Below are 17,133 nucleotides of genomic sequence, written 5' to 3'. Positions count from 1 at the left end.
AAAGAAAGAAAGAAAGAAAGAAAAAGAAAGAAAGAAAGAAAGAAAAAGAAGGAAAGAAAGAAGAAAGAAAGAAAGAAAGAAAGAAAGAAAGAAAGAAAGAAAGAAAGAAAGAGGGAGGGAAGAAGGAAGGAAGGAAGAAAGGAGAAAATATGAGTAAATGGGAATTCACAAAAGAAACTTTATGCTATATTATCAGGATCCTAATACTTCGTGATCCAGTTATTCTATTATCTGCGCTATCAAGATAAAAATACAAACAAGGATTTAGAGTTGTTTAGAGCTGATTTAGCTGAAATGGTGAAAAATATAACACAGTAGAGAGAAAATGAATGCCTACGTGAGTGTGAACTGTGATAATTAGTACTTTTTCTTCCAGTCTAGAAACTCTGCTCTCACTATACTAACCATGCTATTAACTAAACTACACTAACATACATACACACTTAATTATAACTTTCCTAACAAAGTCTGAAGTTTGTCCTTATCTTTGCCCCTTCCTGAACAGTTCGAAGATCCTCCCTGTTTTAAGAGCCACAACTGTCACAGACCAAATCTCTCCTCTGTGGATGCAGATGTCTGTGTCACCCTGTCCTCTGTAAGGGCCCCAGTCCTATTGGATCACAGCTTGCACTAGTGACTGTCACTTGGTCATCTTAAAAACACAGCCACAGTCTCAGAGATGAGGAATTGAGGACTTCATGGGAGCCGAGAGGGGCTCAGTTGAGTCACAGTCGCTTTCTCTTGCATTGTTTCCCTTCCTCCTAGAGTGGGTCCTTCACAAAGGCCTGTGGGAAACTATGATCCTCTATCTTCAAAAGCTCTTCGTTTCCTCCAGCCCTTGGTAATTTTCTTTAGTGTAGTGTCCTAGGCTAGTTATTTCCTCTAACATCTTGAAGATTTTCATCCATTCACTTAACATGCAATTTATCACACTTCTGCTATGGGCCAGGCTGTAGGGACACTGGGGTGACAGGGAGGTGGTCCTGCCTCCCCATCCCAGGAGTGTGCTCCACAGCAGGAGGAAATGAAGCTGCCTCTGTGAACATTTTCCTTTCCCGGGGTAAAGGTGAGGTGTGATCAGAAAACATGGTAAATGCTTAACAATGTTTCAAAAAATTACTACAGTAAAAGACACACTGCCATGTTAAAAAGGCTTTGGATGACTCTTATTTATATTTTCATTAAAGTGATTTAGGCTTCAAAATTTTTTTTCCTTAGCATTTAATTTCTTATATATTAAAATTTTGGAGTGTGTACTCTAAGCAGGAGTTTGTCTCTCATTCTATTCTGTTCTTACCCCACCTGGCCAGTTAGTAATTTTATGTTACCTCCAGCTGGAGACCCGAAGCTGGAGCCCAGAATCACCTCTTCCACTGAGCTGAGATGCCCCTGTCCTGGAGGCTGATACTGGACACACCACAGGTCAGGCCGTAAAATCACTGAAGGCTTGGCTTGATCTTGCAAGGGGCTGCTTTTAGTGTCTCCTATCCCCAAAGAGTCAAACCCTCAGTTACTTCTATTCTGCATCATTAAAGGTACCTTTCACAAGAAGCACATCTCCACTCAGACAACTGACCTGTTTCTGCCCACTGAACATTTCTAACAGCCACGACTGCTTCTGCAGCTCTCTCAACCCTGCCGTGTGTCTCATAACCTCACCCAGTTCTGGCACTCACTGGAGTTCGCGTCAGATCCCACAAGTTAAGATTCAGCCCCAGAAAACTGTCCCCATTGCAGATGCCACCTGTGTGTCCTGGCTTCTTGGACTTCTGGCCCACAAGTAGTTTGGTGCAGTAGCTCAAAGAACGCAGGGAGACACTTCACTTCTGCTTTCTGGTGCACCATGAGGGAGCTCATGCAGGATGCCAGTGGAGGACGCCGGTGGAGAACCAGGAGAAGAGGTGCTTAGGGTGAGGTCCAGCAGGGCCCAAGCTGAGGACTGCTGTCCTTTGAGGGTCGGGGGTGCCGCTTCCCAGCACATGCCTGTGTCTGTCAACCTGGGTGTGCTCGGAACCACGTGGGCTCTTTTATGGGTGTCGTCACATCCGAGTGACCTGCTGACTCAATGTCCCCTCTCGCAGAGTTGGAGGAAGTGGAACTGAACGTTTGAGGATTCTGATCAATGCGTGGTCTTTCTGGCAATCCCCAGCCACCCTGCAGGTTCCTAGTGCTTCCAGAGTTGCCCGCTAGATCAGAGGAGGCACCTGTCACTCAGGAAGTAAAGAATTCCTAGAACTCTTTACCAGGAACTGATGACAAAGATCAAAAATGTAGCTTTTATTATGCCACACAGATGCAAAAATGAATACATTGAAGATTTTCCTATTGTGACCTAGAGGAATCAGGCAGACATTATGTCCCGATAAAAAGGAAAAACCAATTTAAATTTATATGGAGATGGGGATTTTAAGGTTCATTTTGCATAGAAGTAAAACTGGTGTTTCCACAGAAGGGAAAAGTCAGTTGGGTCACTACGAGGAGGACAGGATTCACACACCTGTTGGTTACCTGCTGCTTCCAAAGACCTTGTGAAACGGCCTCAAGCTAAGGAGCAAGGCTGGGTGTGGTAGCCTGGAAAACGGATGCACACAGTGTATAATTTCCACAGAAACATTCTTTTTCTGTGGAACCCAGTCCCCAGTTACCTTCCTCTTCACCTTCGCTTTTCACGTTGTGTTTCTCTCTCATTTTGGTGCAGGGAGAAACGTAATGTTTTTTTCTAAGCATGGAGTAGAAGAGGCCTTTCCATATGAAACTAGCCTACCATGTTGAGTGGAGATTGTACCTGTAATAAAAAGATGCTTCATCTGAAATGACAGATAGAGAAGCCAGCCAAAGTCCTGTTAACTGACCCCAACAAGTGATCAGTATACGTGTCTCTACTAATGCCTGGGTCAACCTAAAATGAATGACAGGGAGACCAAGCCCCAAGGAGTGTATTTAGGACTCATGGAACTACCATCCAGGATATGCACATTACAGCCGACTGCATGCATATGCAGGGGCATGGGGACAAGGAGAAGTCTGGGCTTGTTGCCGGTGTTGGCATCCACTCATCAGTGGACACAGCCATTTTCAGGGAGTGTCCTTGTGCAAGAGCAGAAATTTAGCAAATACCCTGAAGGGTGTGATGGGGGTGCTGCTAGAGCTCAGCGACTCAGAGTGTGGGCCTCACACTGCAACTTCAGTATAACCTTAGGCTTATTAAAAATGCAGATTCAGTGCTCCTCCCTCAGACCTACTATATCAAAAATCTTTGGGGCTAGGGCCCAGAACTCTGTGTTTTTAACAAGTCTTCTGTGTAATTCTTAGATGTGCAAATGCTTAGAAAGCCTCCTGTTCTCCTGTGGCCACTCTGACTTCTTTGAGAATTTTCTTAGAGTCAAGCAGGTACCTCTTTAAAATGACATCCTTAGTCGCTCACAGAAACACCAGCACCCACCAAGTGCTGAGTACTTAGTGATCAGGGGTTGATGAACTCAGTGTCCAGGAACCTGGCTCCAATAGTCTTTAGCATGACATGGACTTTGGATAGACTTGAAGTCCGGGGAAGGTAATAATAACATGTAGAGAGAAGCCTGATGGCAGGCTCCTCAAGGCAGGGACAGTGGCCCCTTCTGGGGTGCTGTGGGGCTGTGGTGCAAAGGGAAAGGCTGTACGCTTCATGCGCCACAGTTCTGTCTGGGATTTTCATACAAGGAGAACCATTTCTATATTAAACATTTAAAAAGAAATATTTTGACAGAGGATTAATTCTGATGTAGTTGCAATGGATACGTTTTTCTGTTTCATAAAAAGGAAAAGCATTGTAGCTGGGCATGGTTGTGCATTCCTGTCATTCCAGCATCTGGCAGTGGAGGCAGGAGTGTCACTGTGAGTTCAAGGACAGCCTGTACCGCATAGCAAGACGCTGTCTAAAGAAAGAAAGAAAGAAAGAAAGAGCGAGAGGAAGGAAGGAAGGAAGGAAGGAAGGAAGGAAGGAAGGAAGGAAGGAAGGAAGGAAGGATGGAAGAAAAAGAAAGAAAGAAAGAAAGAAAGAAAGAAAGAAAGGAAGGAAGGAAGGAAAGAAAGACAAGGGCAATGTAATAGTTCTTATCCAAACTTATGTGTATTTATTCATCAAAAGTTGCATCTGTTTTAACCCTTTAATGTCCAGTGATCCATTTTTGGAATGCCAATAACAACACTGTTCTCTTCAAATTCTTGTTCCTTGAATTTTTCTAGGTAACATATCTGAATTTCATGCAAAAATATAAAAAATTTCAATCTTTGGCATAAGTGGATTAAGAAGTAATTAGCTTTTTTGTTTCTCATCTTGGTGATAAGTTATAATTTTAGAAATAAGATTCAAAGGAGCAGCTTTCAGTGAGTGTAACAGATGGTGTTTTGTTGCAACTAATAGACATGTTTAATACTAGAACTATGTGTTTGAATGTTTTGTTTCATTTATTGATGAGGCTTTTGATATTGAACATGATGGACCATCACTTGAGCCATTGCCACTGTGTTTATTTTTGATAACAGAAGATACTTTTTTTACCACTAATTTATTAGTTTAATAATGCACCCACAAATCCTGCATATTTGAAAAATGCAGTATATAATGATGCTCTATTGTATCATGATTTACCAGAACATAGGTTATAAACCATGGAGAATGGATGCATTAAGAAAACCAAATTGGATGTGAAACAGTCAGCATGCCCTCACTAGGGTGCTAATGCTTTCTGAGCAGTGGTACAAATCCTTTTGAGCTCCATGTGCCTGTGAGTCAACTTGTGGGTGTCTTTCCTTTTCATCTACCACAGTGTTTTTGCTCACAGTGTCACCCTGATGTCCTTTGCCCATCATTAAGCACCATGCAACTGTAACTCAGACACCAGCAAAAGCTCTAAAACACGGCCCCATTCCAATGTAGACTTTGCAGCGCTGTCCTGTAGAACTCCGTCCTAATGGAAATGCCCCATCCCTGTGCTAACATGCCAGGCACAGAGAGCTACTGAAATGTGTCAGCATTACCTGAGGAAATGAATTTTCTAATATTAAATTTAACTTAAATTTAAATACCCCAAGTGATGACTGGCAGCTGTAGTATTGGAAAGCCAGCCTGGAGCACTATTTATCAAACACTAATGCTCACAGGGCTCACCCAAGGACCTTGATAAAACTTCTGGACTGGGTCTGAGAGTCTAAATTTCTGATCAGCCCCAAGAGCATGGGACCAAGCTTTGAGAAGTTATCTAGAATATATATGTTTGACTCCATTTGTTTTACATTATTAGCACCTAGCAGGAAAATCGGAGTTGAGAAATCATCACAGAACTCTAGGTCTCTTGGGGTTGCTCACACCCCAGCTGGAGAAGCTGCCTCAGCAATGCTGCCACAGCATGTACTACAGCAAGCAGGCCTAGAGCTGGAAGGTGGGGCGGGCTTCTCCATAGTCCGCCTGCAGGGACGAGGGTGGTGGAAAACACAGGAGTAGTAAAAACCTCAGAGCAGTAAAATACACATCAAGAAGGATGGGATTAGGTACCTCCAAATTTCTTGTTGAATTCAGAAGTGAATCCATCAGGGCCTAGGCTTTTCTTTGTTGGTGTGCTTTTAGTTACATCTTCAATTTCATTGACTAATATTGGTTATATTAGAATTTTTATACCTTCTTGATTCAGTTTTGGTGATTCTTATGTATCTAGGAATCTTGTTCACATGTATCCAGGAATATGTCCATTTCTTCTGTGTTTTCTATCTTATTAGAATACAGATTTTTGAAGTTGGGATTGGTGATACTCTGGATTTCTGCAGGATTTGTCATGATTTCACCCTGTTCCTTCCTAATTGCATAGATTTGAGTCTTTTCTTTTCCTAAAGTTGGTTAAGAGTTTGTTGATTTTATTTAATCTTTCAAAGAACCAACTCTTCAACTCATTCATTCTTTGTATTGTTTTCTTAGTCTTCACTGCATTAATTTCCGCTCTGATCTTTATAATTTCTCCCTGCTTGACCTGTTCTTTATCTAGAAGCTTGAGCTTCAACATTAGGATGTTCATTTGAGCTCCTTCTGTTTTCCTGATATGGGAATTCACCTCTATAAATTTCCCTCAAAGGATTGCTTTCATTATATTCCAGAAGTTCCATTATGTTATACTGCCTCAGTTCTGATATTTCTTTTTTGATATTTTTGTCTAGTTGATCTGTCTGTTTCTGACAGTGGGGTATTGAGGTCCCCCATTACAATTCTATTAGTGCTTATTTGATTTTTCATGTTCATTTACACTTGTCTTATATAGTTGGGTCTACTGGTATTTGGTGCATATATTTTTATTATTATTATCTCTTCCATTTGGATTGTTCCTTTATAAGTAGGTATTGACCGCCTTTGTCTTTCTTAATCAGTCTTGGCTTTAAATCCATTTTTTCTGCAAATAGAATAGCTATCATTGCTTTCTTCTGGGTTCCTACCACTTGGAGTATTGTTTTTCATCCTTTGATTTTCAGTCTATTAATTTCTTTTTGAATTAAATGTGTTTCTTGTATGTACCATATTGTTGGATCTTGCTTCTTTTTGTCTTTTTGAGACAGGGTCTCGCTATGCAGTTCAGGCTGGCCTTGAGCTCACTTTGTAGCCCAGGCTAGTCTCGAACTTGCAATGATCCTCCTACCTCAGCCTCCCAAGTGCTAGGATTACAAGTGTGCACCACCCCACCCAGTGAATCTTGCTTCTTGATCCACTCTGTTTCTTTTGATTGGTACATTAAGACCATTAACACTGATGCTTATAACTGATATGTATTGACTTATCCTTGTCATGTTATTTTCCTGTTTTGTCCTCCCCCTGCTCTGTTTAATTACTTGCCTTGGCTGATGTGTACATGCTGTTGGGATTCATGGAGTTATAAGTCTTGTCATATCTTTTTAGAATGTACTTTTGGAGTGGTGGTTTGATGGTCATAAATTTCCTTGAGTGTTCTTGGTCATGGAAGTTTCATATTTCTCCATCAATTTTGAAAGATAGTTTTATGGGGTACATCAATCTGTGTTGGAAGTGGTTTTCCTTTAGAGCTTGAAATACTTCACTGCAAGCTCTTCTTGCCTTAAGAGTTTTGTGTTGAGAAGTCAGCTGTGATTCTGATTGGCTTTATTTTATAGGTGATTTGTTGCTTTTCTCTAACAGTTTTTAATATTCTGTTCTTCTGTTGAATTTCTGGAATCTTAACTATTATATGCCTTGGTGTAGAATTTTTTATCATGGCTAATTGAAGTTCTAGATGCCTCACTTATGTGTAGATGTCCAATTCTTTTTCTACCCAGGAAAATTTTCTACCATTACCTCTGTGAACAGATTATTTGTGTCATTCTCACTAGCTCCTGTGTTTTTCATTGACTCCTATAAATCTTATATTGTTCTTCTTTGTATCATCTAGAAGCTGTTGAACTGATTTTTTGTGGTCCCTTACTATTTTTAAGAAACCTTTCTTTTCATGATAACTAATTGCAATACTATCTTCTATATCTGAAATTCTGTCCTCACATTGGCTCATTCTGCTAATGTGTATACCTTCTCCCACTGTGTATACTTCCAATGAAATTTTTTTTATTTTAAAAATTAAAAACTGACAAAACAACAATGAAGACAAAATAAAAAACAACACAAAAACAACAAAAACAATGCATGACCTCAAGATGAAATTATAGAAATTTACAGTGATTGCTATATTACATACTATTATCTTCAACAAAGTTGCTCAGTCCATTAGACATAAGAATGTAAGATCAAATAATCAAAGATAGTAACAAGTAAAAAAACTATAAAAATAATTTTAAAGAAGACATTGGAAATGATGCAGAGCTTCACCATACAAAATGGTAGGAGTTAGACAATGGTTCTTTTTTTTTTTTTGCCCCTTCCTCATTTATTTTTTAAAATTTTAATGAGTAAAAGAAGGACAACATAGCAATAGGGGGATTCACCAAATTACAGACAAAGTGGTAGAACATTATCAATGGATGTTATTTTACCTATTTGTATCTTCAAGATAGTTTCTCAGGAAAACAAATAGACAAATAATAGTGAGTTACAGACAGAAATGGCAGGAAATTATCAATGGTTGTTGTTCAATACCCTGGTTTCTCCAAAGTGGTCTCTAGAAAAAACAAATAGAGCTATACATGAGTGATCAATCAAATAATCATTGACTATTCTCAATGGTTGTTGTTGAAAACACATAGTAATGAACATATATCCATTTATGAAATAGCATAGGAACAATACAAACATTACAGAGTTATGGACAGATTGGTAGGAAATCATCAATGGCTGCTGCAATGCATGTTGGCATCCTCAAAGTGGTTTCTCAGGAAAACAAAGATATGCAAGAAAGATCCAACAAGTAGTTACAGTCCAAGGGTTGCAAAAAATAGCAGGCTACCTCCTCATCAGTGACTCCCCTCACTGAGGTATGACAGCTGGAAGGAAGGCCAGGACTGAAAAGAAGGACCAAGAGATAAGCACCAGTGTCCAGCAATGGGCCATCCACTTTTTCCTCTATACTCATGATTTCATGGGGCTCTTCCTTCTCTGTGAATGTGGTTCTACAGAATCTGAATATTGGGCACCCATGTAGTCTTGGTGCAGACCTCTCCAGAGCTCTACTTGCTCCTCCACCGCAGCCTGCACAGTTAGGTGAAGAATGGCCTCCAGGGGGTCTCCCTGGGTGTTGCGTAAGGTCCTCCTGGTTTCCAGCTCCCAAATGGCTCTCACGTCCCCAGTCAGCTCAACCTCTGGGTCGTCAGGTGTCGGTACTCTCGTGTTCTCCGAGTCCTTGTTTATCAGCTGCTCCTCCGCTGATTCCTGACCTTTCTGGCTCTTAAGGGCAGGGCCAAGAGCGACCTGCCCTGTGGCATGTTTTCCCAGAGGTTTCTCCATGTTGGGATGGTTCACACACGTTTCTGGGCGGGCCTATTGTGTTGGTGCTTCTCTGTGGCATGGCGGTTCTCAACAGCGCAGTGTTGGCTGACTCAAAGGCTGGTGTGTGTCTCTGAGCCGCTTCCCGGGTGCCTGCTGCCTGCCTTTCTGGGGACCAGCCACGCGGCCATCCAGGGCAGGGCGCCAGCTGAGTGGCCACCCAGGGCGGGGCGCCTGCATGGTGGGGCTGTGCCAGGCCTGCGAGGACTCCCGCATGGCCGACAATGATTCTTATACTGCATATTGTTTTCAGATCAGTCATTCTAATTACCAAATTCAAGAGTGTAAAATTGATCAAGAAAAACAGAAAATTCTAAGCATTGACTGTTCCTCTCAATAAACTACAGACATCAGCAATACACCTATTCCAGCTATCCTTATTCCAATGGAATTTTTAATCTCCTGGATATCTGATTGAATCTGTTTCATAGATTTCATTTCTTTCCTATGTTGGGCATTCATGGTTTCTTTCTATCATTTTCCTAAGCACTTCTACTTTTTTAATCTGTATCTGCTTTAGACTCACTAAGCATGTCTTTCACAATGGTCACCATCTCTGTAGTTATCGGAGAAATTATTTCTAATTTGATTTTTTTCTAGAGCCTCTTTCTTTTCTTTGTTACTTCCATTGTTACCACTTCAAAGCGTCCAGGTGGATTGCTTTCAAATTCTTCCACGTCATTGTCCCCTAGGTTTGCCTTTGATGAGTTGGAAGTCTGTTATTCCATCTTGTTTAAGTGTCTTCTCATTTTGTATTTTTTTAGTGTAGTTCCTGGGTTAATGCTTGTAAATTACCTATAGTGAGTAGCTTTATTGCTAGTATTTAGAACGCTTAGGAAATGACTACTTTTGAGAGATGTCTTCCAGATGTATCTGGCCTTTGGGTTTTTGAGTCTGTTGCAAAATCCTACCTCTTCATGTCACTGGGTATCAGAAGTTGCTGTCTACTTGGCCCAGCCCCTGGTTCTTTGGAACTGGCCTGTAGTATTGTTTATGCCTCTCAGGCATTCTCAGTCTTGGCATACCAGGAAGAACAAGTGGTTAAAGCAATTTCGTCACTTTGGTTAAAGTGATACAGTCAGCAATAACAGTCAAACACAGTCTAGAAAATGAGACTGTGACAGACTGGCCCCGCCCCTGGTTCTTTGGAACTGGCCTGTATATTGTTTATGCCTCTCAGGCAGTCTCAGTGTTGGCATTCCAGGAAGAACAAGTGGTTAAAGCAATTTCGTCACTTTGGTTAAAGTGATACAGTCAGCAATAACAGTCAAACACAGTCTAGAAAATGACAAACTGAGATAATTATTACTATGTTGTTTTATAACAAAATCTAAAACGAACGAGGCCAATGAAAAGAACAGGAGCTAATAGTTCTCTCAAGGCAGAACCACCAAGAAAAATCTAGAAACCATGTTCATATTCATAAAAACAAGAACAAACCATTAAGGAAAAACAAAACAAAAAAGAGAAAAAAAGGGGGCTGGGGATTTAGCTCAGCAGCACAGCACCTGCCTGGCAAGCATGAGGTCATGAGTTCGATTCCCGGTACCGGAAAAAAAAACAAAAAAAAACAAAAAAAAATATCCACTTGAAGGCATGTCTCTGCTGTTACTGCTAGACAATATGGGCAGACAGAGTTTAGGTTTGAGTTGATTAATCCCAACAAACCAGCTGTAGCTTTATGATGGGGGTAGTACATAATCCCAGTGAGCCTGAACTTTTGGTTCTACTGAAGTTCAGGCTGATTTCTAGCTGTGAGGTTGGAACCAGATTTGCTCAGCCTGTAGCAGTCCATGTGCCTCCTGCCAGCTGGAACTTGGGTCCCTGACCCTGTCACTAGATGGAGCCCGCAGCTGTTCTAAGTTCTGAGCTCTGTTGGCCCCTCCCCAAGATAGCTACCAACAAATTGTCCTCTCCAGGTGAGTATCTGAACCTGGATAACTCACCAGCCACTGCGGTCTGAAGTGTCCGTTGCTCTGTTCCACTGGTGTGTTTCTCTGTGGAGGACTCTGAGGTTGCCAGTACTCATTGTGCATTTGCAATTTTGAGCCACCCCTCCCATGCAGTGAGTCTCAGCTCAGGAAGAAAGCGCCCCTTCCTTCTTTTTCCTTGAAGTCTCTCTTTGCTATGGACTTCAATTCTTGCTTCAGATTCTTCTTGGGTCCCAAGGAACTACTTTCCTGCTTGTTTTCCTCCTGTTGCTGTATTCCAATGCCCGGACACCAAATCTCAGAGATGCTTTTTCTCTGCTGTTCACCACTCCACCATCTTCCTAAATGGTGGAAGTCCTAAATTTTTAAATTTAAACATTCACTGTTTTGTGGTCACTCCTCATTGATCAAATGTTTATGGAAATTTCTGTGAAATAAAAACATAATGTTGTGTCCATATCTGCTTTATTTACTGGATCTGGCATTATGCGAATGCTGGCTGTTCCTCACATTCAAAATGACCGGGAAAGGGAAACTATTTTGAATCATTTTGAATCAATTCAGGACATCAAGGCAGCCACAACAGTGCAACTAAAGACCCTCAGGAAACAGGATGTCCACAGCTGCTGCAGAAAGTGGCAAGAAGGATGGGATAAGTGTGTTCAAAGCAGCAGGGGAGGGTGGTATTTTGAGGGAGAAAAGGACAATGTGTCCTTTACCATAATAATTTTTTAAAAAGGTTTACTATTGGCCATATTTTTTGATTGTATCACATATGTGGGAAGTTGAATTTTTACTGTGCTTGTCATATACGGTTAAAAGAAACCTTCTACACTATAGCCTTGCCACTCCTAAGTAAAAGAATTCATCTTTTTTTCAGGCTTGGTGCATGAAGCTGTATGGAAACCCAAAATATCCTCAGTCACACCTCTCCAGCACCATGGTGCCCCCAGATGGTAAGATTTTGGGTCATGACTTGACTTAAGTACTAATGCGTTTCTGCTCTTCCAGATAAACCGTTGAAGACACTGAGCAGATCATTACCTGGCAGTGTGGCATGGGCTGTAATAAAATGTTCCCAAGGCAGGGCCCCCATGAACTTGCACCAGATGAGGCCCAGTATGCCAGTGCAGGGTGGTATAGGCATTCAGAGAGTTAGGGACTCTGTATTTAAGCATTCTTTTAGGAATTCTTAAAGTATTTTTTAAAAACTACTTCCATTCGTATTTTTGTTTTTCTTAACAGAAGTAACAGTTATTTATAGACATGGCCTTCCCTTGATAACACTCACTTTGCCATCCAGAAAAGAGCGCTGTCGATTTGTAGTCAAACCAATGTTGTCCACAGTTGGGTCTTTCCTTCAGGACCTGCGCCATGAAGATAAAGGTGTCAAAATCGCCACCATCCTCACAGCAGGTAAGTCTGTGTGTATGTGTGGTGTGTGTTGTGCATGTGTTTTACAACTTTGTCCAGAGGCTGCTGCATCTAGACCTTTTGTTTTGGTTCTTTTTTCTGAAAAGAATTGCATTCTGTAATTCATTACGTAAGAAGTGGTTGTCCATCACTGAGACCTTCGTGGTACATACATATCAGCACGATTACAAAATAGTAGCTCTGTTAAATGAAGGAAATCAGTTGGACAGGTGTAATGTAAGTTTCAAGTACTGCATAAGCTTCGCCCAGGAAGTCGAAGCACAGATTGAAAAGGCTTGGCGTTCTCTACTGGAAGGACTTTAGATTCAATTGGTTGAGACTTCCTGCTGAAATGAGGATCAGAGGACAAGGCATGTCAGCCTGTGGCCACCAGGGGCTCCACACACATACCTCATCGTGAATCAGACAGCTGTCACCCAGGAGAAGGTATTGTTCTGGCCCCGACCATCCTTCTGGGGACTGTGCCTTGCTTTCTGGCTCCGGGAACAGACAAGAGCACACCCAGAACTCACATGGGCTTGGGATGAGCATTGGCCCTGTGATCATGCTCAGTATTCACTGAATAAGTGAAATAAGAGAGCTAAAAACAACGATCCATGTTTACCCTGCTTTTTTCAAACACAAAATAACTTTGAAAAGAGAGAGCACAGCTGGGCACCGCAGTGCATGCCTGCAATCCCAGCACTCAGGAGGCTGAGGCAGAAGGATCCTTCCAACTTTGAGGCCAGCCTGGGCTACATAGTAAGTTCAAAGCCAGCCTAAACTACCTAGTGAGACCCTGTCTCAAAAATCAAAGCAAACACAAAAAGAAAGCATAAAGAAAGAAACTGTAGAAAGTAATAGCAAGATTTAGAGAAAAGTAGCTTTTTGGACTGGCTGAAATGCTTTCTTGGTTTAAGTGATCCTTGCTGAAGAATACATGAAAAGTTCTATCATTAGCTCCTTAACAATGTCAGTTTCTGCTGTTCATACATTTGTAGAAAGGGCAATGTGGTATCTCAGCCAAGAAACTGTATTCAGCTGACGCCTTTGTACTATAACTTTAGAAGAAGCCAAATCTGAAGTCACTTCAGTGAATTTTTGAATGGCACTTGGAAAGTCAGCAACACTGATGGGTGGGTTGCTGATGTTTTTGTAAGTGATTCTTGGGTGGAATTTCCCTGTGTGGATATGGGCTTGAATACCATGCACTGAGCTTGTCCCAGTTTTGCCCTTTCTGTGGGTTGAATTATTTGGCAATTCTTGGGAAAATGATCTCACCCCTAAGAGCCAGAGTCTAGGAAGAGGCCAGGTGCAGACCTGACTGGCTCTGTCTGACAAAGAAAGCACAGAGCCAGGCAGGTGGCGGGTGCCTGGCTTGCCCCAGGCCCACAGCCCACTGCAGCTGACCAAGCCCCTGGCAGGGAAAAGACAGACCCAGCCCCTCCCTAGACTGCGGTTCCCATGTGGACAGATCAGGAGGGAGAGTGGTGGAGAGGCCCAGACCCATTTTCTGCTTGTTGTTCAGCCAGTTTACTTTCTTATCACCAAATCACATTAAAGTCTCATTAAAAAAAAAAAGTAACAAAGCTAGGCTACATGAGAAGCTATGCAGAGCACCCTAACATTAAAAATTTCAAAACATTTTTTTTTCTGAAACATTCCTAGTGTTCAACCCAAACTCTTGAGACCGAGAGTGTATCTGAAGTAAAAGTGGAGCAGTTATAGATGTCAGTGAGAAAAAGGAACAGGTCTAGGACAGGTTTCTACAACTACCAGCAGCAAGGACAGGTAGCAGCTGGAAAACCATCCACTGGACCTAAAGCTAAGAGTCATCATGTATAGAAAATGTGGCCCATTGGGGAACAAATTAGGAAAAACATCCCCTTCACAATAGCACCAAGAAAAAGTAAACATTTAGGAATTAGCCTAAGGAAGCAAAAGACCTCCGCAATGAAAGCTACAGTACACTGAAAAAGGAAGTCGGAGAGGACATCAGAAAATGGAATAATATCCCTCTTCCTGAATAGACAGAACCGAAAGTCAAAATGGCCACAATTCCAACACTGACGTGCAGAGTTAATGTAATCCCAATCAAAATACCAACAGCATTCTTCACAGAACTACAGAAAACAAGCCTAAAATTCATATGGAACCAGAAGAGGCCCAGCATAGCAAAAGCAATCTTGAGTAAAAAGCGCAAAGCAGCAGGCATTACAACCCTGGACTTGAAGTTGTACTACAAAGGGACTGTGATTAAAAACAGCATGGTACTAGCACAAAAACAGACACGTGGATGCACAGAACAGAATAGAAGACACAGGCACAGCCCCAAGCACGTTGAGCTATCTGATATTTGACAAAGGGGCCTAAAATATACACTGGAGGAAAGGTAGCCTCTTTAATAAATGGAGCTGAGGAAATTGGCTGTCCACATGCAGAAGACTGAATCTAGACCCTTATCTCTCACCATGCACTAAACCAAAATCAAAAGGAATCAAAGAACTAAATGTTAAAACAAAACCACCTAATCTGCTGGAAGATGAAACAGGTAAAACTTGAAGTCATATGTGTAAGCAAAGACATTCTGAACAGAACCCCAGTTGCACAAGAAATAGTTCTGAGAATCAACAAATGGGATCTTATCAAATTAAAAAGCTTCTGCACAGCAAAAGAAACAACCAACAGAGTAAAAAAGAAAACCTTCAGAATGGGAAAAAATTTTGCCAGCTCTTGCTCAGAGGACTTATATCTAGAACCCCCCAAAAGTAGACACCCTAAAATAAAAGATCCAATCAAATGCAGGCAAGTGAGATAGACACTTCACAGAAGAAGTACAGATGATCAACAAATATGTGAAGAAATGCTCAGCATCGCTGGCCATTAGAGAAATACAAATTAAAATAACACTGAGGTTCCATCTCACCCTGGAAAGAATGGCCATTATCAAGACATCAAATAATAAGGCTGTGGGGAAAAAGCAACCCTTCTACATTTTTTGCTAGGAATGTAAACTAGAACAACCACTATGTATATCAGTCTGTAGATTCCTCAAAAAACTAGAAGTCCCATTTGAACCAACCATTCCCATTGTAGGTGTCTTCCTAAAAGAGTTGAAGACATCATAGCACAGTGACCATATGCACCCATGTTTACAGCAGCACAAATCATCTAATACCTAACTCTTGGAGGCAGCCTACATGTCCATCACTGGGTAGACAAATATAGAGAATGGCATTTATACACAATGGAGCACTACTCTGCCATAAAGAAGGATAAACTGGAGTCATTTGTAGGAAAATGGGTGCACCTTGAGACCATAATATTTTTTTTTTTTTGGTTTTGGTTTTTCTCCAGTACCAGGAACTGAACTCACGACCTTGCGCTTGCCAGGCAGGCACTTTTGCCGCTGAACTAAATCCCCAGCCCCCTAGACCATAATATTAAATGAAGTAAGTCAGACGTGTGAGCTAGAAACCCAAATAATAAATGAGCAAAAGAAAAGATAATAGTAAGAAGATAGATCTTTTTCAAATAGGAAGGGGATCAAGAGAGATTCCCTTTTTTAATAATAAAAATGGAAAGAAAGAGAGAGGTGGAGGGAGGGGAAAGAAAGGGGATGAAATAAGGAATGAAGATGTGTTCCATCCATGCACCAACTCCACACAGGGAACAGAAGCATTACATATGGCATGCATGGACAAGTAATACATAAATTAAAGAAAATTAGGGGAAGGAAAGTGTACAATGAGTAAAATACATGGTATTTAAAGTTTTAAAAAATGTATTACAGTAAAAGACACATTGTTATGACTCCCCCGCCTTGCTTCGAACACACTTAACCCATCAATCTTGCCACTTTCTGAGACCAGTGTGATGGTTGCCACTTTAGCTAACACAAATCAGCCACCTCCAGTGATTAACAATAAGAAAAAGACAGACTTTTTAAAATGTTCTCACTGTGTGCCTTCATGGGCCAGTCAGGTGCCCAGTTGTAAGCAAAGAGTCATCAGCAGGCCCTTAGGTTGCAAGTGGCAGGGAGCTGAGCTCAGAGAAAAGAAGACCAGGACAAGGACCAGTGCGGAGACCTGGTCAGCCCAGGGCTGCCTGATAGACTCTGTCCCAGTGAGTGAGAACTTGGGAATGAAAGCACAAGTCATTTCAAGATGGCACAATACACAGTTCATTGAACACTTCTATAGCCCTGTGACTTGGGTGGCAGCAAATCATGGATCATGCAGTTTAGATCAGAAGGAGGAGGTTTTGTAATGATCAGGACAAAAGTGACCTCGTCTAAGCCAGGTTGAGCATCTCAACCTAATTCCAAGAGGTCAGACACATTCTTGGTACCAATGATGGCGGGATCCACAATGCCAGGCTCCATAAACCATTCTGTTCTGCCTGTTTATAGGGCGCAGGGAGGTTATGTGGGGACATGGAGCAGAGGTCCTCTGGGGCAGCCACAGTGGGCACAATCCAAGATGGCTGCATTGTGGTCAAGCTAGGCACTTCCAGACCCCTGATGCCCTGGTCCTACTGTGAGGAGCTCCCATCTCCCTGCATCCATGTGTGACCTCACACAAGCAGTGTCACCAGGCACATTAATCTGGCTTCCAGTCCAGCTGCTAGAGTGGCCGAGGGAGCCGTGCCATCCTGCTGGTCCAGTGGAATGGCAGGTAGAGCGGCCAGGGAGGAGACCCTCAGTGACGATGGTGACTGAACTTGAGGAGCTGTTCCCAAAGTGAATGTCCACCACTGAGACACCCTTGAGTGAGTAATTTCCTGTGTGTTAAAAAATGCTTCTTAGAGCCGGGCATGGTGGTACAC

General features: G+C 41.9%; 1 protein-coding gene across 1 annotated transcript in view; it reads left to right on the top strand.

The window, feature by feature from the left end:
• The window catches only part of Ccdc109b (coiled-coil domain containing 109B), a gene marked incomplete in the record, with an annotated part of 73,883 nt that overhangs the window by 47,309 nt on the left and 9,441 nt on the right, over positions 1–17,133 (top strand). The window contains 2 exon segments of the mRNA XM_013505398.1: positions 11,774–11,849; positions 12,139–12,309. Coding sequence (XP_013360852.1) covers positions 11,774–11,849; positions 12,139–12,309 — 247 coding nt within the window.

The sequence above is a fragment of the Chinchilla lanigera genome, unplaced genomic scaffold (assembly GCF_000276665.1).
Source record: "Chinchilla lanigera isolate Chin_1 unplaced genomic scaffold, ChiLan1.0 scaffold00095, whole genome shotgun sequence".
NCBI lineage: Eukaryota > Metazoa > Chordata > Mammalia > Rodentia > Chinchillidae > Chinchilla > Chinchilla lanigera.
This window is presented reverse-complemented; position numbering and strand designations above follow the sequence as displayed.